Below are 24,178 nucleotides of genomic sequence, written 5' to 3'. Positions count from 1 at the left end.
GGGTCTCCTCCCGGTGGGACGTGCCCGGAATACCTCACCAGGGAGGCGTCCGCGAGGCATCCGAATCAGATGCCCCAGCCACCTTATCTGGCTCCTCTCGATGTCGAGGAGCAGCAACTCTACTCTGAGGCCTCCCGGATGACCGACCGGTAAACTGAGCGCTTCGCCTTTCGGCTTAGCTCCTTCTTTACCACAACGGACCGATACAAAGTCTGCATCACTGCAGACGTTGCACCGATCCGCCTGTCGATCTCCCGTTCCATTCTTCCCTCACTCGTGAACAAAGATACTTGAACTCCTCCACTTGGGGCAGGATCTCATCCCCGACCTGGAGAGGGCACGCCACCCTTTTCCGACTGAGGACCATAGTGTCAGATTTGGAGGTGCTGATTCTCATCCTAGCCGACAAACAAACTCTGACTCCGGTCGTACAGGGACCGAACTGGCCCGTATCAGGGGGTTCGGTACGCCATACTCCCGAAGCACCCTCCACAGGACTCCCCGAGGGACACGGTCGAAAGCCTTCTCCAAGTCCACAAAACACATGTAGACTGGTTGGGCGAACTCCCATGCACCCTCGAGGACCCTGCTGAGGGTGTAGAGCTGGTCCACTGTTCCACGGCCAGGACGAAAACCACACTGCTCTTCCAAAATCTGAGATTCGACTTCCCGACGGACCCTCCTCTCCAGCACCCCTGAATAGACCTTACCAGGGAGGCTGAGGAGTGTGATCCTCCTTTAGTTGGAGCATACCCACCGGTCCCCTTTCTTAAAAAGGGGGACCACCACCCCAGTCTGCCAATCCAGAGGCACCGTCCCCGATGTCCACACGATGTTGCAGATGCGTGTCAACCAGGACAGCCCCACAACATCCAGAGGCTTTAGGAACTCCGGGCAAATCTCATCCACCTCCGGGGCCTTGCCACCGAGGAGCTTTTTAACTACCTCGGTGACCTCAACCCCAGAGAAATGAGAGCCCACCTCAGAGAAACCAGACTCTGCTTCCTCATGGGAAGGTGTGTCGGTGGAATTGAGAAGGTCTTCGAAGTATTCTCCCCACCGACTCACAATGTACCGAGTCGAGGTCAGCAGCGCCCCATCCCTACCATACACAGTGTTGGTGGTGCACTGCTTTCCTCTCCTGAGACGCCGGATGGTGGATAAAAATTTCCTTGAAGCCGTCCGGACGTCTTTCTCCATGGCCTCACCGAACTCCTCCAGCTTCTGTAGCCGCGGTTTGGATCCCCAAGGTCCCTGCCGTTAGCCACCGCCCAGCTCGGACTGCACCCGACCCCTATGGCCCCTCCCACAGGTGGTGAGCCCATGGGAAGGGGGACCCACGTTATCTTTTCAGGCTTCTTGAATATTTTGCAGCACTCAACTGTTCAAAACACCGCGGTTCTATCAGCTACATGGAAACGAAACAATGATTGCACAAGTGTAACTAATGATGTGTCCAGTGAATGTACCTACTAATGATGAATGACAGTTTACTCACGACAGTTTGCCTCATCAGATTTGTCCTTGCAGTCGGCATCTCCATCACATTTCCAGTTTATGCGGACACACTCTCCACTCCCGCACTGGAACTCGCTCACCATGCATCGAGGTTTCTGGGGCTCAGTCCTCCGACTACAGCGCTCCATAGATTCGTCTGACTTATCTTTACAGTCAGGATCCCCATCACAACTCCACAGTGCTGGAATACACTCAGAGTCATTGCAGCGAAACTCATGCTGGCCACAGGTGGGAGTTGAGCACTTCTCTTCATCACTGGCATCGCCACAGTCATCGTCGCCGTCACAGACGAAGATGGGTGCTATACACTTCCCGTTACCGCATTGAAAATCCTTGGACGGGCAGGCGTTGGCATCTACAGGTAACATGGAGAATGCAGGTAGTGATTATAACATTGTATTGTTGTTATAATATATTGTTGTCGTGAAATACAAGGTGCAAACGTACACAAATTGATCACTTTATTCTGAACTACACTTCAAAGGTAGTCCAAGACATCTGGGAAAATGTAGAATAACTTGATATACAGTACGTGTCCTAAACCCCATCAAAAACATTTGGGATTACATAAAACACCGATTCTTGAATATCGTCCACGCTTTGACTTCGCAAATATTGGATAATTGGATCAAAATTCTCATAGACACAAAAGGAAGACCAACTGCCTTGAGGTGCAATGGTCACGTGTGCCAATACTTTTGTCCATAGACTATCTCTAGAGAATTCTTTTTTTTTTTTTTTTTTTTACTTTGCCCAACTGAACTTAAATTAAGTTTTCACTTGGTCTCCTCTTAAAGCATGTGAGTGTCGATAAGAGAAAATGTGAGAATAGATAGTTAACTTATCAGAGCATACATTAAAAGTGAATGGGGAGACCAGAATATAATGAGTAACGCTTCATTTCCATCTTTGAGTATAATTGCAATTAATGAGCATGGGAGAATTTTGAAACTCTCTTTTCTCTGTCTTTGGGTGTCTGGTGCAACTCAAAAAACAAGTGTGGCCAAAATGCGTGTACAACATTGCATATTGTGTTTAAATATATGGTGAAAGCAAAACAACAGAAAACTGTCAGGTACAAAGCTCCAACGTTCATTATTACATGAACATTGACACACATCAAATGAAAGGAACAGTTAATAATATATTTCAGACTGTTTCTTGACATGACATATCCATTATACCAATGCAAACATAACCGTTTCTCATTGAAACAATAGTTTTACAATACACAATAGTTTCTACCATTATTTTCTTCAATTAACTTATTTCTATGGCTCAATTTTTGTAATGTGTTACTTTTTATTAATCTTTTGTTCAATTACAATAGTGTATCTTGTCCCAAATTGTCACATTTTCGCAAAGGTGACCAATATAGCAAGTATCTGTTTCTCTTCACCTAGCTACGCAGTGTGCCAAAGGAACTCGTTATGGTCACAGGCTATTGGATTTCCTGTTTGCTATTACAATGGACCTTGGCATATTTGAGATACGGCATTTGTGAATTCACCTATTTACAGATTTATTTACTTTTTCCATCTATCCTCCGTTATTCACAGTAACGTTCACCTGCCATTCGATTTATGATTGATGATTGGATGAGCGAGTCAGTGGGAGAGGACAATGAGCACAGCGACGCCCAAGTCGATAGCTTTGCCAAACTAGGACTAAACATGGCATCAAAGTCAGACGAATCCGCAACAATAGCTTAGCACAAAATCGCTCAACCTATCCATGACCTCCAGTTCATGATGTCACCCCGTAGATCCAATGGTTTTGAGTCAGTAATCATCATCATGATTTTCTTCCTCATCATCACAATCATACGGAAAGTTTTCAGAGCCCCTTACATTTCCCACTCTTTGTTATATTGCAGTCATTTGTTAAAATCATTTCAGTTAATTTTTCTCCCACATAAATGTACACACAGAACCCTATATTGACGGGAAAAAAAACGGAATTGTTGAAATTTTTGCTGATTTATTAAAAAAGACAAACTGAAATATAAGCACTAGGCACTGCTCATCACCTGTCCAATACAGTCCCAACAGGGAAGCATGGTGGTGGCAGCATCTTGCTGTGAGGGTGCTTTTCAGCTGCAGGGACAGGGAGACTGGTTGCAATCGAAGAAAATATGAATGCGGCCAAGTACAGGGATATCCTGAACAAAAACCTTCTCCGGAGTGCTCAGAACCTCAGACTGGGCTGAAGGTTCACCTTCAAACAAGACAAAGACCCTAAGCAAACAGCTAAAATACCAAAGGAGTAGCTTCAGAACAACTCCGTGACCGTTTTTGAATGGCCCAGCCAGAGCCCTGACTTAAACCCAATTGAGCATCTCTGGAAAGACCTGAAAATAGCTGCTCAACAACGTCCACCATCCATCCTGACAGAAATGGACAGGCTCTGCAAGGAGGAATGGCAGAAGATCCCCAAATCCAGGTATGAAAAACTTGTTGCATCATTCCCAAAAAAGACTCATGGCTATTAAATACTGAGCAAAGGGTCTGAATGCTTATGGTTGTGTGATATTTCAGTTTTTCTTTTTTTAATAAATCTGCAAAACTTTCAACAATTCTGTTTTTTTCTGTCAATATAGGGTGCTGTGTGTACATTGTGTAAAACTGAACTTAAATGATTTTAGCAAATGGCTGCAATTTAAAAAAAGAGTGAAACATTTAAGGGGGTCTGAATACTTTCCGTAGCCACTGTACTATTTGCGGCCAGGTTTGGTCTCTATTGCCCCAGAATATCGAAGGCCCATTATACTGCTAACATGCTAATGATCCTTTCAGAGGTGATAGGCAGGTAGGTAATAGAATCAACATGAGCATATAAGCAAACAGCAACAACCGCTCGGTTGGGGCTCACGCAAGTGTAGAAACAAACAGACTCTCAAGAGGCTTTTTACTGATGTAAATTTGCATTTTAACAAAATGTTAATTTATTTATGTTTGGTGTTGATGCTTTCCATTAAATCAACTATGTGTCTTGGATGTTTTGATGGTTTCCTCAGGTATGCTCAACTATAATACTTTGGTGAAAAACAGTTCTTAGCATGTTCCTGTGATTAAAACATCCTAAATTCAAAGCTCGGATGCCAGACTCCAAGCACAGGTTGCTCACACAGAAAAGAAAACTGATCGCCATGAGCACTTTTCCACACCTGTTTGCGGAGTCATAGAACTATATCACCTTGATATACAAACCATAAAGAATTTTAAACTTGGGGAAATGAATTTCTGCAATAATACTGTCTGAATTGGATTGCATTTTGATTATATACTGTAGCGCCAAAGCCCATTTTAATTAACTGTGTTTTTCCCCCCCCAGTGATCATTGTTATTATCGTCTCAGATAATGACTACATAACAAACTATTAGTGTTGCTCTTCCCAAACTGATCTTCAAGGCATTACAAGTTTTAGCAGGTTGTTATCACTTACAGTATCTACTACTGTATATGTCACACTACGAGAGAGCTATCACTCCGTCTCAGTTATTGGAGACCGAAACAATTTTGTGGTATGAGAGTGTGTGTGGGAGCACTTGAGAAGACAGGTGCTCAGAGAAACACATGGAGGTTAACCCACTTAGTGCTACAAGCCTCCTCTACCAAAAATGACCCCAGGCAGCAAGCAGGTAGGTATAGCAGATTAAAAAAAATAAACATTAAGGATAACTGATCAGATAGAAATGGACAAAGGACTAAATACAATAGGATTGCTAAGCTTTCTGAAATTGTGCTGGAAAAAACGTTACTGAAAGTAAGTCATAGAGGATGTCTACCTAACAATCTATCTATCAAATGTTGTTAAAATTAGATACATATAGGCAATATGATTTACATAGGGTTTGCCATTTTTTAATGACTTAACCAATGTGTGATTTCTCACCAAAAACATCATAATCAACTTTATCTAACTAGCCCAGCTTTATTAAAATTGAAGCTAAAAAAACCAAAAAAAGACTATTGAAATGAATCTGGGACTGAATCTGGAGGACTTTAAATTCCATCCACCCCCTGGTCCCCAGGCAGAATACAATTAGTTATCAGTAACCTGCCCAAGATGGAGGTTATGTAACTTTCTATAAATTTGTTGTATAGAAAGTCGAACTACCAGTGGTGAGCTAGACCAATTGAGGGACAGGGGGTGCGGGCAAAGATCATTAACCTTTCTCTCAAGGACAACCGGCTCGTGCACTGGCATGCATTCTGTATATTTTGCAGGTCTGTATGGAACACACAACCGAAAGGACAACATTTCTAAAAAGACTCCAGGAAACGAAACGATACAGGTGCACATGAAACATGTTATACTATTGTATATTAGTACTCAGGTACATATCCAAACGCATGTGGTTTCATATTTTTAGAGCATAAAATTCATCAAACCCTGGTTTAACATGTTATTAAACGAACCGTGTTGTGTTTTCCTTTATTTCTCATTTGAGCTTGCATGAAAGCACAGTCCTCCCCCCAAAAAACAGATGAGCTCCAACACAAGTTTGATTACACACGATACACTTTTCAAACTAAGACACCTGGGGTTGTTTTAGTGGCTTAATGGCCCGAGCACGAGACAAGCATTATGTTCATCTGTTTTATTAAATATTTATGTATTTTCTTGCATACAAGTGCCACAATAGAAGGAATCAACAGCCTATTTCACAGTGACTTTCCAGTAAATGGACACATGAGAGGAGTAATAGCAGAGCTGGGATTGATTCGCTTGTCCCTTTCAGACAACTCACGGAATTACGAGGTCGTTGTGGTTTGACACAATGAGATGAGTTGATGCGTGGCGACTTCCGTGCGACAATTGCTTTTAACACAAAGGGGCATGTACGTTCCACCTCCGTTATGTCTTAGCTACTGCCTTAGAAGACGGAAAATGTGTGGGGAGACTGACCCTGTCCAAATTAAAAAACAAACAAAAAAATTCCATCCCAGTACCTTACATATATCTATCCATCCATTTTCTGAGCCGCTTCTCCTCACTAGGATCGCGGGCGTGCTGGAGCCTATCCCAGCTAGCATCGGGCAGGAGGCGGGGCACACCCTGAACTGGTTGCCAGCCAATCGCAGGGCACATACAAACAAACAACCATTCGCACTCATATTCACACCTACGGGCAATTTAGAGAGTCTCCAATTAATCCTTACATATATACTCAAGAAAATGGCTTACTTTAGATGGTTGTTGTGTAAATGTGAACGTTCAGTATGCTCAGTTTTCTTAGATACAATATTTGCAAATGTAAATATCACACATTTCATTTTCTGTTCCGGTTATCTTTTACTGTATTGCCCAAAGATGATGAAGCAGGCCCACCTTTGCCCAAAACAAAGGGAAACTGTTAAGACAAAAGCAGACTGAAGCAGACAATTAGAAGAAAATACTCAACATACTTTTCATATTCAAAATGTTTGTCCCTCTAAACATATCCATTCTAAGGGCACATTAGTTGCATTGCCACATTAGAACTAAATTGTAATGCACACTTGTTAGACAGTTCATAGGGCTTTTACAGTAACTTACTGGCAACACTGTAGTTAATGTTGGTGACATAAAAAATATTACAGGAGTGCCATAATCTTCAAAGCATATTAGCCTGCGAGTATTGTGTTATATCATCATTCTGTAAATGTTGCTGTGCAATATGTTTTTCAAACAGTGGTTATTTGGTTTATACTGCAGCCTCAATGCTATTCATTAGCCTGCTGGTGACATTTTTCATTATTTGTTGGCAGAGCGCAAACACTTGTGGAGTTTTGCAAGATGAAGCTATGTGTTTGATGAAATATAAAAGTGGTAATTATCTTTATTTTGTGTTAATATTACTTTAAACTTCAACTGGGTGTGTCATTTTTGAAGCAAGCACATTCCAGTATTGGCACAGTTCTATTGGTGCATCCTATAAACCGTCTATCAATGTGCTTGAAAAATATTCTTGCAGTAAGAAATAGAAATGAAATAGAATTGCTATTTCTGTATTGAATTGTGAAAAAAGGCACATTTCCCATTTAATAACCGTAATCTGCAAACTATTGAAATTACTCATTGAACTATAATGTCTGTGTGTCTGTCAATTAAAATGTTTGCACTTATCTCAATCTTGGGATGCACAAACACGCACACACGAGGACAAACACAACATCCGTAATGCTGCAATTCCAGAAATATGCAATCTTTTCCCAGACACCAGGTGACTTTTAAGATGATGTCTGATACCAGACACTGTCCTTTCAGAAACTTGACAGTTTCTGAGACCTCTTGCTTTTTCCGTCGCACATCTCAAACCTGACTCTGAAACTGAGGATGTCCTAAAATATACATTACATGCCTGGGAGAAATATTATGACATCTTACCTGGCATGTCAAGTTAGCATATTTGTGATTGCATTGAAGAGTTTGTACTGCCATGATGATTGCCTAGCCACAAATATTCAACAAGGGGATTTCAGCATGAGCAAGTGAATAATGTAACCTTAATTACAAGGATTGATCTGAAGAGTAATATTGTCCAACTGCACTTGGGTCTCCTGGTAGTATTCTTCAGGGCGTCTATGATTGCTGTGTCTTAGAAATACATTGCAGTGAATGATAAAATGACCTTCATTTACAAGAAGTACTGATTATTTTGTCTACTGACCACTCAGGGTGCTTAACAACAGTCCCACAGTGATGGGAATTGAAGAGGAGTTTTTGTCTTGTTAAAGAAAACAGCACAACAGCTAGGAATCAGACTGGAAGCTTCTACTCGTGTGGCAAATAAGCATTAGTGCAAAATTATCTTTGATATGTTCCTGAGCTGAGCCAGCTATCTGGCAAGTTTGACATATTGTATCTGCATCTCTTACAACCAGCGAAACACATCCAAAACCCATAATCATCATTACAATTGTGGCATGTACGGCAATATGCTTTTCAAATAGGTGATGTGGTACACATTATTATGTATGATTAGTTACTTAATATTATGTATTAATATAATATCATTGATATAATAATATTATTGCAATTAGAAATTACTCATTGGTGTCCTCTGGATAGTACTGCCTTGTTACAGCAAAAATATCTCATGTTTAAATATTTTCTCACAGTGTTTGCGTAGGTTCTCTGGGTACTGTAGCTTCTTCACATAGTCCAAAAACCTGCATGTTGGGTCAGTTGAAGTCATTTCTCTGTTCTTAATAAATGGTTTTGACAAGGAACAGGGGTGCCAAGTTACTAATCTTGAACCTTAGGAGGTAGTATCGGTAATGGAGCGGACCTAAAACGATGCCTGTGCAAAACGAAATGCCAACACGATGTACCGAGGTGTGACGTCACAGATTGCCAGTGGTGGATAAAGTACACGAAGTACAGCTCTTCATGGTCAAATGTTACTCCCAGAAAATTCAAAGTGTGACTTGAGCAGAATTATAGAAGTACAATTTGTAATTGAAACATTTGTAATTGTATAGACAAACAACCATTCAGACTCACACCCACAACTGGGGACCATTTAGAGTTGTTGGGTAAGATAGCAACCGTGTTTCTGTAACATGGAAGAAACCCAGAGTACCCAGAGATACACAAGAAGAAAATGCCAACTCCACACAGAAAAGGTAAAAGATGCAAACCCAGAAACATTAAGTATCTGGCAGATGCACTTGCCACGTCTGCAGCTGTGCTGCCCTACCACAAAAACAGCAAAGGTAAGAGGCTTGTCCTTAATCTCCTTTTGTGTCTGCTCTGGTTTGGAGCGAAGGTTGAGACATCCCAGCTTTCATCTCCAAGCGAACCTGACTCACAATGCAGGTTAAGCTAATGAATTCATGGTATCATTGGGCAGATTGACACTGTTTGAACCAAACAAAAGTGCAACAGCCTTTGGGTGCATAAGAGCTTGCTTGTGATCCTTGCTGCATTACATTCTACCTACGCACACAGTGAGAGCAGTCAAAGGATTGGAAATGAAGGAGGATTCAATAGAAAAAACATCAACATAAGAGGCTACAGACACCTCTAAAGAATAAATAAGCTAAATCCCGCACCAGTAATTTTTCATGTGGGTGGACTCTTCATGCTTCTCTTAAATCTGCTATTAAATGATAGAGTAGAGGATTCATTTACTGTGCACCAAGGGCCATTATTTTCATGTAAGTATAGGTTGCATCATTTTATTCTCTGCCCACCCTCTGTTTCTTCCTAGAATGACACGCACACGCACATGCACACGCACACGCACACACACACACACACAGATATACAGAGGTCTTCGCTGCTCTGCCATAAAACACCAACATATCCCTAGTGAGCATTGATCCTGCTGTAGCGGCTTGCTGTAATGTAACATCGCATTCACAAGTGATGTTAAAAGAGCAACAGGTCCCCAGGGCCCACGGGAGTTTCTCAGACTACAGTCTTCTCGCTCGCTCGCTCTCTCTCTCTCGCTCTCTCTCTCTGGCTGTCTCTACGGTTCTGTTTAGCCCACTTTCCCCCAGAGTCAAAAGTACTTGCAAGCACAGTCACTGCAGAGAAATAATTCAAAGTGAAGCAAGGTAAAATCAGTGAAAGCATGCCAGATACAGCAAATAAACAGTTCTTGAATACTGTGGTACAAAACCTGAATGGGACAACTGTGCTTCTATATCTTGGATTGTTGCTTGTTCGCATCCATCAAGTCAACTATCCATCCATTTTTCACCTGAGGTAGGGAAATGGAGACTATCCTCGCTGACTTAGGGTGAAATGCTGTCTACACTAGATCACAAGTTCAATCACATAGTGCCAGACAACCATTCCCACAAATTCCCACAAGCACAAAAAAAAGATTTTCAATCAAGATGCTTGCTTTAGTAAATTACTGACAATAATTTAGAAAAGGGTCAGATCAGTAGGTGCATCATTTCAGACTTCAATCGTGCAAATCTTTTAACGTATTTTCTTGACAATGGAATGCTTCATCCTGAATGATTTGGCTTGGGGTGGATGGTTCAAATCATCCGGATACAGATTTTAAAAAAAAAAAAAAAAAAAAAAGATGTGGAAAGTCCTTCCTGAGCAATGTAGATGTGGCTTTTAGCATGGTACTGAATGCCAGTGCTTTACAGGTTACAACATTCAAAACATTTTCCCAACTGCTAATCAGCAATTAACGAGACACATAACGTGGACATTAAAAAAATAATAATAATAATAATTGCTAAATTAGAGTGTGTACAGTGTGTGGATAAACAAAGACAGTGATTACAAAAGACTCAAATTATAGTTATTAGTTTCTTTTACAGTGGAAGCACACAAACCAAACAGCTACAATTAATGTTTAGGGCAATTCACTACTAAGTCTGTGGACAAGTCCAATTAAAATAAACTTCTTAATTGAATTACTGGTAGATGCTCTTTTGGATTCGGAAGCAAGTAGAACTTGTTTCATCCTTCAATAATCTTATTGCATTTAAGTATCCTTCATTTTTCAAGATTTTCCTCTTTTTTGACCCATGTCTCCAGATTAAGCAGAATCATCTTTATTTGCCAAATATGTCAAAAACACAGAAGGTATTTGTCTCCGGTAGTTGAAGCCACTCTAGTACGACAACAGATAGCCATTTGATGCCGATACATTTTTGTTTTGTTGTTGACAACTGTGCAAACGATGCAGTCCTCTAGAAATTTAGAGCAATTTGAAATGACTAATAGAGCGATATTTTGGTACAGTGGCAATTGTGCTGAAGGCGCAGAGACTTTCAAGATATTTGAGCAGAGAACACTTATCTAATTCATGTAGCAAACCTCAAATTACGAGACTGATAAAAAGGTTTGTCGTCACTTTCCCAAAATTGGATACGTATAAAAAGTGACGTGGTCCCTTGATTTATAACACAAACTTAAAATTACGCTAAAGCGGAAGTAACGCAGGCGTCGCTTCCGGCTTAATCTTTTTCCAAATTAATGACATTTTTATTTAACCCTGATATACACTACAGCGGCGGAATGTTCAAAGTCTTTACTGGTCTTTGTGAGAAGATGAACCTCATTCATTTTGTTGGGTAGGGAGCGTACATTTGCGAGGTGAATCGAGGGAAGCGGCATTCAGAATCCTCTCTTACAGAGCTTGACCTGCACTCCGGCTCGCTTCCCTCTGTGACGTCGCCTTAGCCTCCATGCGACATAGATCACGGCCGCCCCAGTGGTGAGTAACTCAGAGAAAAAAACTGACCGGAGTTGTGAAAGTTGGTGAAACTAATTTCGGGATAGACTCCCTAATGTTTAGCAAGTCTTCCCTTGTGTGAGTTGCGTAATTTTTCCAAAGACGAACGAAAAAGACACAAATATAGACAGCCCTAGAGAGCACGTAACCGAGGCGACCACACGGTTAGGCGCCATCTTGGAATCATAAGTTCTGAAAAAAACAAAATAAAAACAAAAGCCAAAGGAAGGATTATTTTTTGCCAAATGGAAATGCGTTTATCGACACTCAGACTGAAGCAGACAGTCCGCTGGAATGAAAGCAATTTAATATTGACATAAATTAAAGGATGCAACATTTTGTTTAGAAGTATTTACTTTATTTTTCATAAAGAAGAAACTTCCTGCATCCACTTTTTATTCAACTTTGAATATGCCCAATTGGTCCTAATTAACATACAGGGGCAGAGGAATAAGAGGTACAATGGGAACTCAAACATGCAAGGCCTTGAAGAACTATGTACTTTTCCATACGTATAGTGCAGTGCATTGTATAAATGTGCAACTTGAAAAAAAAATATTCATTTCAATACTGTCAGGGCTGCTGTTTCAGCACCCTGAGTTCAGCCCGTCCGTCCGTGTGTGTGTGTGTGTGTGTGTGTGTGCGTCATGAGTGCTTTGCAGGGTTGACGTGTTGGAGTCTAGCAGCTGCACCTTGTCATCCTAATTACATCCTGACTGCTCTTAAGACGCTGTGGGATTCCAACTCGTCGCCAGACTATCAACGCTCTACGTCGAGTTCGTAGCCTAGCCCCCTTGCCTATCTTTTTGCTTCCTGAAGACCTAGTGAGTTACCTCTACCTAATTCTTGTTCTTTGTCCCCAGTCTGCCATTTGCCCTTGCTCCCTGCAAACCAGTGCTCACCTCTAGCGGCCCACCAACCACACGGACTCCTACCCTGCCATAATTTAACATTGCAAGCAAGAAATAATTACACTGCTCTTCAAGTGGACTTTTATATATGAGCTTTGATGTAATTTTCCCCTAAATGTCAGATGGCCTTTCATCACGTTTACCTTTAAATGATAGCTCAAACGATGATCCTCACAGGTTTTAATATTGGCAAGACTTCAAGCTCATAAGTTCATGAATTATTTTAGAGCTTGATTTTCTCCTCTTCAAACAGGTCATATAGATGAGAGGCAATAAAATGATCATATCTAGTCATCTTGCCCTTTGTGTCTACAGACGAGGGTAAATGGAAAGTAAAAAGGGAATATAAAATAGGCATGTGTCTGTGATGGGAAGAGTTGCTGGAAAGAATTGTTCCATTCAGTTTATATACCCGTGAGGATAAGTAACTTTGCCCTGTGTGTAACTTTCAAACTTAACTATACTGTATATCTAGATCTAATGAGGAATGTTCACAACAGAAACCAAAAAGGACAGATACAGTGGGTACGGAAAGTTTCAGACCCCCTTAAATTTCTCACTCTTTGTTATATTTCAGCCCTTTGTTTAAAATCATTTAAGTTATTTTTTTCCTCAATGTACACACCGCACCCCCATATTGACTGAAAAAAAACAAAACAGAATTGTTAAAATTTATTTAAAAAAAACTGAAATATCACACAGCCATACGTATTCAGACCCTTTGGTGTGACACATATCCAGGAAGTCCTCGAGTTACGACGTACTCGACTTATAACTTTTTGCCATTTTGTCCCAGCACCATAGTGTTTCTGCTTAGCTAGTGCATAGTGCTTGTCTGTATTTGTGCGCCGGGAGTATCTGTGCCTTTTTCGCCCTCATTTTTTCACACTCTCAGCAGTAATGGTAAGTACAGCGTCTTATTTTTTTCTTATTTTAATGTAATTTATTTCTTTATACGAAGTGTTAACCTTTCCTGCTACGGTCACCTGACCGTGGTCGGGAGACTCCCTTCTCTCGTTGCACAGCTGAGCTGGGAGGCGGCAACTATAAAGGCACGAAGCACCGATTTGCTGCTTTAATGGCTTCATTAGCTACTCTGCACATTCAACGTCAACGGGTCCTCCGCTAATCGCTACTCTTCCCCGGTAGCCATCACTACACACCGGCGCGCACTCCTTCCTCCTTCGCAGTAACGTCTCACTCACACATCAACGCACACGCCCACACACACTGAGCTTGCTGTCACAATCACGTGGGACAATAGCCGTAACGGAAGTATTTCGCCGTAAATTTCGACTTTAACGGTGAAATCCGACTTACGCGGAAATTCGTGTTACGTCGCCAGCGTAGGAACGGAACTCGTTTGTAAATCGAGGACTTCCTGTATTTAATTCGGGTGCTGTCCATGTCTTCTGATCATCCTTAAGATGGTTCTACACCTTCATTGGAGTCCAGCTGTGTTTGATTATACTGATTGGACTTGATTAGGAAAGCCACACACCTGTCTATATAAGACCTTACAGCTCACAGTGGATCTCAGAGCAAATGACAATTATGAGGTCAAAGGAACTGCCTGAAGAGCTCAGAGACAGAATTGTGGCAAGGTACAGATCTGGCCAAGGTTACCAAAAATATTCTGCTGCACTTAAGCTTCCTAAGCGCACAATGGCCTCCATAATCCTTAAATGGAAGACGTTTGGGACGGCCAGAACCCTTCCTACAGCTGGCCATCTGGCCAAATTGAGCAATTGGGGGAGAAGAGCCTTGGTAAGAGAGGTAAAGAGGAACCCAAAGATCACTGTGGCTGAGCTCCAGAGATGCAGTCGGCAGATGGGCGAAAGTTCTAGAAAGTCAACCATCACTGCAGACCTCCACCGGTCGAGGCTTTATGGCAGAGTAGCTCGACGGAAGCCTCTCCGCATATTCCTCCAATTCTAAAATCTTTACACTGGCTTCCAGTCAGCTTTAGAATAGATTTTAATCTTCTGCTACTGGTCTATAAATCACTAAATGGTTTAGGTCCTGAATACAAAAAAGAAATGCTAATGGAATATAAAGCCAGTAAGACTCTGAGATCGACAGACTCAGGTCAAATAGGGGACCAGGGAGTCTAAAGCAAACATGGTGAAGCAGCATTTAGCTATTATGCTGCACACAAATGGAATAAGATGCCAACAGAAGTGACATCAGCCCCAAGTGTGAATGTTTTTAGGTCCAGGTTAAAAACTCTTCCTTTTTCCTCATGCTTTTTAGAGCATTTCCACTTTTAAATTATATTTCTTACACTGTACGCTATTTTAATTATACTTTGATTTTTTCCTCTTTGTTTTAAATGTTTGTAAGCTGTTTATTTCTTTGTTTTCAAATGCTTTTAATCATGTAAATCACATTGAGTTAGTGTATGAATTGTGCTATATAAATAAATTTGCTTTGCTTCATCTTGTCTGTATATCATTTTGTCCCATTCTTCTGTGCAGACCCTCTCAAGGTCAGTCAGGTTGGGTGGGCAGCATTGGTGGACAGCCATTTTTTAAGTCTTTCCAGAGATGTTCGTTTGGATTCAAGTCCAGGCTCTGGCTGGGCCATTCAAGGACATTCACAGGCTTCTCCTGAAGCCACTCCTATCTAGGCTGTGTGCTTTGGGTCATTGTTGTGTTGGAAGATGAATCGACGCCCTAGTCTGAGTTCCAGAGCACTCTGGAGCAAGTTCTCTATATTTGGCAGCTGTCATCTTACCCTCTATGCGGACTATTCGCTCAGTTGCTGCAGCAGAAAAACAACCCCACAGCATGATGCTGCCACCACCATGCTTCACAGTAGAGATGGTGTTAGCCAGGTGATGAGCAGTCCCTCTTATTCTCTAGATATGATGCTTGCAATTGTGGCTAAAAAGTTCTATTTTTTTAGGCTGAAAGGGTGGCGGCCATGTCATGATGAATATATCTATTGTCTATTGTACATAGACTCGAAGCGCAGAGAGAGAGAACGGCATGTCGGCAGTGTTAAGGAATACAAACAAAGTCTCTGGAGTCTGGAACATGGTATTTTTGGTAAGTAACAGTATTCTTTGTCAAGCCGTTCGTCTTTGGCTGCGGATTTGGAAATTGAAAGTTCATTAATTCCTTGCGGCTCATGAAAGCGACTCGCCTATGATGAGTACTGTACGTCAACAATGTCACCTTGACCAAGCACACCTCGCATGGTAAGTTTGGAAAACATCTGAAACTTTCAAACATTTTCAGGGTTTTTTTTTTTTACATTTATATATAAAAACCTTGTACTGGGCATTTTAGGCCGTGAAAAAACCTAGTTAAGTCCAGTTAGGGCATGCACAGACGCTCCTGTATGTGAACTCCAGAAAAAAACAAATGAAGATAGGGAGTGAAGGTACCATTTTACCCACCTGAAAAGACTACAAACGTGCCTCAAAAAAAGAAAAAAAGAAGACCTAAAAGCTCACCCTGGTCTGGTATTATTACAACATTTTTCTTTGTAAAAGTGTACCTTCAATGCTGAGCTTATTGTGTAATTTTCACTTGAGTGACAGTTCATCAATAGGACAAAATATACAAACAACCATCTTCCTCTGTGCTAGCAATTTACTTTCTGGGCTGCTTGCACTACAAGCAGTGAGAGATGCGAGAATGTCATGGTATTACATTATTATCATAATCATTATTATTACTGTATGTGTGTTAGGAAAATAAGGGTGTCTGGAATTGATGTGCTAAAGAGGAATTGTTCACTCACTGTCATAGTTCACTTGACAAGCAGAATTTCTTATTTGTACGAACTCACCAGCAGCACAGTGTTCTTCATCTGCCCCATTCTCACAGTCTCTTTCGCCATCACATCGCCATGACAACGAGACGCATTTGGTGGCCATCCCACCACAGTCAAACTTCTCTGGTGGACAGGTTTGCCGGCCTGTTGTGAGTGATGAAGGTGAGAGTAGGGAGGTGGGGGAAGGAAGGGAGAGAGCCAGTGTCAATCAACAGTTGGGTAAATCGGTTAACTTGCAGCTGCTACTCATTACGACTCAAATGTGTCTGCTCCATGTGCCACATGCAAGGATCAGCGCACTAGCTGACAAGTGTAATTCGGCAGCTTGGTGATAAAGTGGGAAAATATGTCTCTTTTAAAAAAAGTGAAACAAATCCTGGCTCTTGAATTTGAATACAGCTGTCCACTACCCCTTTAAACAGAAACAATTCCAAAAGTCAAATTAAAATCAACACACACACGCACACACACTTAAAACCAATGGGACTTAAGGCCCAGATTGTAATACAGCTGCATACCAAATATCTTCATAAATTATATATTTTTTACAGCCAGCTTGTTCCTGGGCACACGTCAAATCTACATATGAGTCTCTTTCAATCTCATCTATTGGTAACTTTCCCAGTTTTTTTATGAAACACTTTTTTTTTTTTTTTTTTTTTTAAAGAAAACAATAAAATGAATAAAACATAACTAAAAATACAATAAAAAAATAAAGTGGGACAAATACGTACCATTCAAAATATAGTAGTAATCGTAGTAATATTAGTAGTTCAATCACTTTTCAAGCAATGTTGTGTTGCTGATACTTTTGTTGAGTTCCAGAAGTGGTTCTTTTTTATGTACAGTATGTCATATCAAAAAGTTAATAAATCTTAATATGAGGCACAAGGATTATGTGATAGAAAGACACCTGTTATTGTGTTACAGTCTTGGACTCTACATTAGTGTCGCAACAGAGCAATCCAGTACCCCACATTTTCAAAATGACAGTATATATGATGGAGGGTTGTGTCAAATGGTAGTTTTATATCGCACTACGATAGATATCGTAATATCACACAGCAGTAACTGAAAGTATGTATTTTCCTGCTTTTTAATCTAAAGAGCACACATCTCTCTCCATGACCAGTAGCTTCTTTTGTGAGACTCTATTAAATGCTTTTCCATTGGATTTTGTAAATGTAGAGATGCTATAAAACAACAACAATCTCTCTTGTGAATCTCCCTAAAGAGAGACAGATTGAGCAAGCACACACACAAATAGTATAGTATTCTACTGTATGTGGTGTTTGAAAGAATTTGAAAGAAACCATTCATCAGAATTTGGAATAGCTGCCAATCAAGTCAACAAATAATGGCCAAATAGTTAGATTTTCCTGGTTTAATATAATTCCTTAAACTAAAGGAAAATGTGTTCCTTTATGTACAGTAAGTATTACTATTCATAAAATGCTGCTTGTAAAAAGTAAAAATGCATGTTTCAATGTTATGTTTTCTTTAAATGCAAACATCCAAAATACACAATTTATCATATCTGACAAGCACATGTATAATCTTTCTTCTGGTTTGGGGGGGGGGGGGGGGGGGGGGGCATAAACGCCTATCTAGAATTTTATTTTTTATATCTACTTGAGTCTGATTTTTCTAAAGTAACAGTACTCTTATTGAGCACAATTTTTGGCTATTTTACTACCCACCTCTGGAATTTTATAAGACCAGCAGTTTTTTCAATGACCTTCCATTCTGTATAGAATAAATAGGACTCTTCATTTGGATATAACTAATACCATCCATGAAAATTGTATATACTGTATAAAAAAATATTGCCTTTAATAAAGCGACTTTGATTAATCCCAAAGCCAACTAACCAGTGTATGTCCAGATTGTAACCATGATCCTAAAATAGAAAATGTTTGCAGCTTTACAGTAATAATTATGTTTTGAGTGATGATTGTAATTTGAAATCTGTGGGCAGTGGTTTGGGCATTTAAATACATTTTGTTGGTCATGAGGTCAAAAAAGTAATTTAGCACTTAAAGGCCAATGCATTGTGTTTTACGCCATCAAATTCACAATGAAAAGTGGTAGGGATTTTATTATTCTCCTCACAAAATCCGCCAAAGTGACTATAATGTGCAGGGTGTAGGGGTGGACTGAGCTCAGCGCTGTATGCTAATGTACTTTTGATTAACTACCGTCTTAATTTCACTTCACAAGGAAGGAGGGAATTGTGGCATTTCAACACGACACTGCAACTGCTCTTCTGTAGCCTCACTTGAATCTAAGCTAACCTCACTGCTGATTGATTGAGACAGTTCATAGCCTCACAGGCTAATGCAGAGATAATTTATTTAACATAAGGGGTGTGTTTGAGGCTGGCAGGTGATATACATTGCCCTTGACTCACTGTCTGTCACAGGAAGACAAATTGTGAAAACAAAGGCACCGTGGGAGGAATATAATTTAACACGATACATGGGCAATGCAGGAATGCATAAACATTTAACCACTTTTACCAGACTATTGTCATCAACAGCGATGATTTTACAAAGTTTTAAGCAAACAAATGCCACATTATATTGTATGCTTGGGGTGTTCAGAATTTGGTTCTTTACATGACAGGAACAACCTATTGGCAACACCTATCTGCAAGATGCAGCATAACCAAGAAAAACAGCCTGGTATAATTGTAGTGATACTGTACTAATGAAAAGTTATTATTCGATTCAGCTCTAGTTTTGGCTCCCATTAGACTGTGCAAGTGAGTATACTTAATGCAGTGTACGGTGATTGTTTATCCCTGGTTTAATGTTCATCGTGTGCAAATTTATAATTTTATTATATTTATTTTACTTTAATTCTTGCGCCACCGCTTATCATTTGTATCAAATGATTGAGAATGATATGGAAGCCTACAGAATTATATCAGAGATATAAACTATAACACACATTTACATGGTGTACTATGAGTATTTCCATCCATCCATTTTCCGAGCCGCTTCTCCTCACTAGGGTCCCGGGCGTGCTGGAGCCTGTCCCAGCTATCATCGGGCAGGAGGCGGGGTACACCCTGAAACGTTTGCCAGCCAATGACAGGGCACATACAAACAAACAACCATTCGCACTCACATTCACACCTAGGGGCAATTCAGAGTTGTCAATTAACCAACTATGCATGTTTTTGGGACGTGGGAGGAAACCGGAGTGCCCGGAGAAAACCCACGCAGGCACGGGGAGAACATGCAAACTCCACACAGGTCTCGCTCTAACCAGCCGTCCACCGTGCCGCCACTATGAGTACTTACATATTTCAAAATATTAAAGCACTTATTTCTTTTACTCTGATCATTAAAGCTCCATCTTCCCTTTGTCCTTCGAATGTGAAATCCAATTCAACAAAAGCGCGTATGCCTAAAATCAGATTACTTTTCAAATGAAGGTTAGTGTTGATTAGTGGCTTTCATCGGAACAATCATCTGCAATTATTACTGATCTGTTTTGAGGAGATGGAGAGCGGGTGCCTGAGTGTGCAGTGATCGGGAAATGAGAGAAAAGCAAAATGACTCAGAAGAGACAAGTAGAAGTATGTATATGGAAGCAAAAGCATGGAGAAAAACTGACATGGAGAGGAATATTAAGAGGAAAAAAATATTGTTATGAATCGTAAATGAGTAAATACGGTGAAGGAGAAAAAGGATCTAAAGGTACAAGTTGAGGTGGGGTTGGGGCCATAACAGTAGTTGGAATAATAGGTGGCACTGAAGCCCTTTTTTGCAGAATAGGATACATTCTCTTACATAATAATCATTTTGCTGTGGAAGGCATCCTTCTTTTTTGCCCCATGAAATGATTAGTTAGAAACTCCACATATTTTTAAGAGGCCATTTTGACATCTTCAGGAAACCTAAAGAGGCCTATCATCTCACTACCCGTTATTTCCGGCAAGAAATCATTAAGCCAGCTCCTCACTGACGTGCATTCTTATTGGGACCTATGACATCTACCCACCAGCCAAGAACTCAAACCATCGGGACTATCCAAAGTAGCATAGGTTGATTGCACAATTTTTTTTTTAAAAGTCAAAACTCATGTGATGAAATTAAAGTCAATGTCAACTAGTTGCTGATGAGGTCATTGACACATATATTTTTAGAACAGTACAATAATTACCAGGAGGAGGAGTGCTTTGGAATAATCTAGAGGTATATTCATCAACAATGGAGAGCTCAAACACCGGATTTATGCAGAAGACAAGAGCATCGTTGAGACTGAGTGAAGTTTCTCCTCGTCGCTTGATGCTATTTCCAGCCAAAGAAAAATCTTCTACCTCTGTGTGGTTGCCGCGAGGACAGCCTGTCCTCGTTCTCGGCCCACCCCAGCAGTGGGCTCTGTATGGTGTGAAATTGTGGCGTTTGCAAATATCTCTCCGTCTGCGATGGAATCATTCTCCTGTTTTCTTCCACATTGATAGTCTGGGCCCAAAAAATATTCAAAATCCTGCTTGAGCCTGGCTTTTTCCCCTTTTATTGGTTCTCCCTCAACACAATTTAAATCCATTAAGGTGACAAATGTCCTTTTGTTCACTCATCTGATGCTGCAAGCAGCAAAAAGACGTGATTTAATGACAAGGAGACGTCCTGCTCGAGACATCATTGTGGAGTAGTAAGTCAAGTAAGTAGTAAGCATTAAGTTAACAAGTTGACTAGTCATTACAACCTACATTATACTCATCTGTGAATAAAAGTGTTTGAAAGTCGGTGCTCCACCAGAGAAACAAGAAGCTTCAAATACCTGCTTTCTGTTCATTAGTGGTGTTTTAACTGCTGTTCTCTTAATTAAACGCATTAGACTAATAGAAACACCTTCATAGAATGCACTTTTTTGCTCTTTGAGTCAAAGGTTATTATTTTTTTAACAGTAAGGTGATATCGCTCCAATTTTCTTGGAATGCCCAGTGTTTTCATTCATCAACCTCAAATGTTTATTCGAACTAAATCCAAATGTGTAATCATTGGGAGCGCAGTGCTACTCTTTACATTTTTCTAAGTTTCTGAGCCATTTGGGAAAAGAATCATCCCACGTGAATGAAAGTAATCATAAATACCTCTGCAAATTGTTCTATCGCCCTGACTCACCAGCAATGTAGATTGTAAGCAATGTGCTGCGATGAAAACTTATACCTTTTGAAGCGCTTAGGAACTAAGTTGAAGTATGGAAGTGACAATAAACAAAACAACATGACAGGGGGTTGGAATCATAGCCGTGAGCAAGCACAAAAGTATTCAACAGTCTAGCAACCTTTAACATCCAATCATACTTCGTGATTATATGGATTACTTGGTGTTTTGAGGGCTAGCCGCGCAGTAAAGCGGATAAATCCGCATTGCGAGACAGTAGATACTGAAATTATGCTAAATGAAAAAGATACTGTACGTATGCAAACCAACTCACTTGAGCTACTCTGACAATAATAATGACCATGACAAAAATTCATATTTCTGCTTAAATATTTATGAATATATATATATATATTTTAACTGGAATAACAACTTGGGAACATAATTTATCTATTCCCAAATACATTCTGGTAATCTTTAAAGGAAGTCTTCTGTGTGAGTTTTAGTACATTTTTTAATTTTAATAAATTAGTGCATTGTTGTATGTAAGTGTGCTGTATCTATGTACCATTTATTTTTGCAGATACATTACTGTGTTTAGTTTTTTTAATGCTTTATTTCACAAGATGAATCACACAAAATGAATGTGTCAAGAACCATACTGCAGATTATGATGCCAGCCCTTCCAATTTCCACAGTGAGTGCATACACACATAATGCCTCTCTGTGCTGTATAATGTTTAGCCGACTATCATTTTTAACCATTGCATTTATACACACTGCAGAACATTTATATGTGGACAAATACCTGTAAATGAAAATAAAAATATACAGTATATATATATTTTTAAATGTTGCATTAATGCTGTGAGTCAGTGCGTTGAATAATGATGAATCTGAAATAGTGACAATTAGTGAAAAGATTTTAGCTGATTGAAAGCACTTTTTCCCAGTATTACAATGTAGGAAGCATGACTAAATACAAATGCTCATAGGGCAGATTCACTGTGACTCATCACTATTATCCAAAAGATAAATTCAATAAGTGAAAGTGAAGATGAAAGCCTGAAATGATGGGTTTAAAAGAGAGAGTATGCATGTGTGAGAGAGAGACAAAGAGAGAGAGAGAGACAGACAGAGAAGGAGAGAGAAAGCAAGAGAGGGACCGAGAGAGAGCAAGAGAGAGACCTTCATTGTTTGTCTTTATAGTGACACAGAAATCATTACTGTATCATCCATAATTTATGAGTTAGATATCACATGCGCACATACATACAAATGGAATACTGGCAGGATTCAGTCGCTTTAGCTGAGAAAGACCACGCACTGGCCAAAAGGTCAAGTCAGAGAGTCTTGAAAAAATAACTAAATAAATAAAACATATATATATATATATATATATATATATACATATATATATATATATATATATATATATATATATATATATAAGGGTAGGTATATGTATGGTACCCTTAAAAGATTAGTCATCTCATTGAAATTTGATGTTTTAAATTTCTGAAATGAAATATACAACATTTAAAGAGTCAGCCAATCACAGTGGCTACTTTGAGTTTGATATCACCAATAGAAAGCATGTTTCCTTCATTTTGCTTTGTTGCTGATCTTGTAACTTGTAAGAAAGAGCGAGAGGCAGAGAGAGAGAGAGAGGGGGGGGGAGGAGCAAAAAGGGGAAAGCGAGAGAGTGACAGAGGAAGGGGGGAGGGAGAGAGAGAGAGAGAGAGAGAGAGAGAGAGAGAGAGAGAGAGAGAGAGAGAGAGCGCAAGCGAGAGGGGGGGGGGCACCTGGGAAATTATGCCTGCCGCTGCCTCATGCATGAAATTGAAACCATCAGACAATGCAACTCACTGGTTCCTTCCCATTTATATTTAAAAAAAATAATTAAGTCGCACAACGTTGCGCCTCCATGCTTTAAATGCTATTGTCTCTCTCACACGTACAGACATGGATGGAAAAAAAACCCTAAACGTGGAGATGAGGACCCTATGGACGCAGAATGAGCAGGATTGAGCAAAAAGCTACAAAAGTCCCATCTGATATGTTGGAGCTAATAATTACATATCCAGATTATTCTGTTATAGAATGCAGTTAATATGCATGCAGTGGTGGAAAATACATAGTTGCATTACCCTGTCAGTGAACTTGCAGAATCTGGCTACAGCAAAGAGCCTCTAACTACTGTATGAACACATATATTGATACATAGTTATCCACGTTTTAACTGTGTGACTATAACACTGTGATGGGTTTTCAGAAAGACATCAGTAAATTAACACAAGGGGAGAACTCGTTTAATATATCTAAAGCTGCCACATTTGCAGGAAGGGGACTTACCCAGTCATGATCAATCAGATGGAATTTTCTTTTTAAGAAAGTTTACTTGAGAACATGCCTATTTCCAACAGGCATGTTCTGAATTGGTAAATGCAAGCAGTACTGTATGGAGTTTTAGCTAAGCAGCACACAGCAATGCAGCAAAAAAAATAACCCACTAAAATGCTGATCTGCACTCCTTCAAACACATACACACACGGTACACAAGTACATTTTTATCTCCTGGTTCATGCAGTTCAGTTCTTCACCAGTTTATTTTCAATACAAATTAAAGAGGGTGGTTCAATGTAGT

The 24,178-nt window shown here is 40.1% G+C and overlaps 1 protein-coding gene across 4 annotated transcripts in view; it reads right to left on the bottom strand.

Moving 5' to 3' along the window:
- The window catches only part of lrp8 (low density lipoprotein receptor-related protein 8, apolipoprotein e receptor), a 160,206-nt gene that overhangs the window by 61,999 nt on the left and 74,029 nt on the right, over window positions 1-24,178 (bottom strand). For all 4 annotated transcript variants that reach the window (XM_061683235.1, XM_061683236.1, XM_061683233.1 and 1 more), the window contains exons 4-5: window positions 16,427-16,555; window positions 1,499-1,873 (exon numbers count right to left, since the gene is read on the bottom strand). In XM_061683235.1, the coding sequence (XP_061539219.1) occupies window positions 1,499-1,873; window positions 16,427-16,555 (504 nt within the window). The remainder of the gene's footprint in view (window positions 1-1,498; window positions 1,874-16,426; window positions 16,556-24,178) is intronic.

The sequence above is a fragment of the Phycodurus eques genome, chromosome 8 (genome assembly GCF_024500275.1).
Source record: "Phycodurus eques isolate BA_2022a chromosome 8, UOR_Pequ_1.1, whole genome shotgun sequence".
NCBI lineage: Eukaryota > Metazoa > Chordata > Actinopteri > Syngnathiformes > Syngnathidae > Phycodurus > Phycodurus eques.
Note: the sequence above shows the minus strand (reverse complement) of the source record. Positions and strands in the feature narration are given on the sequence as shown.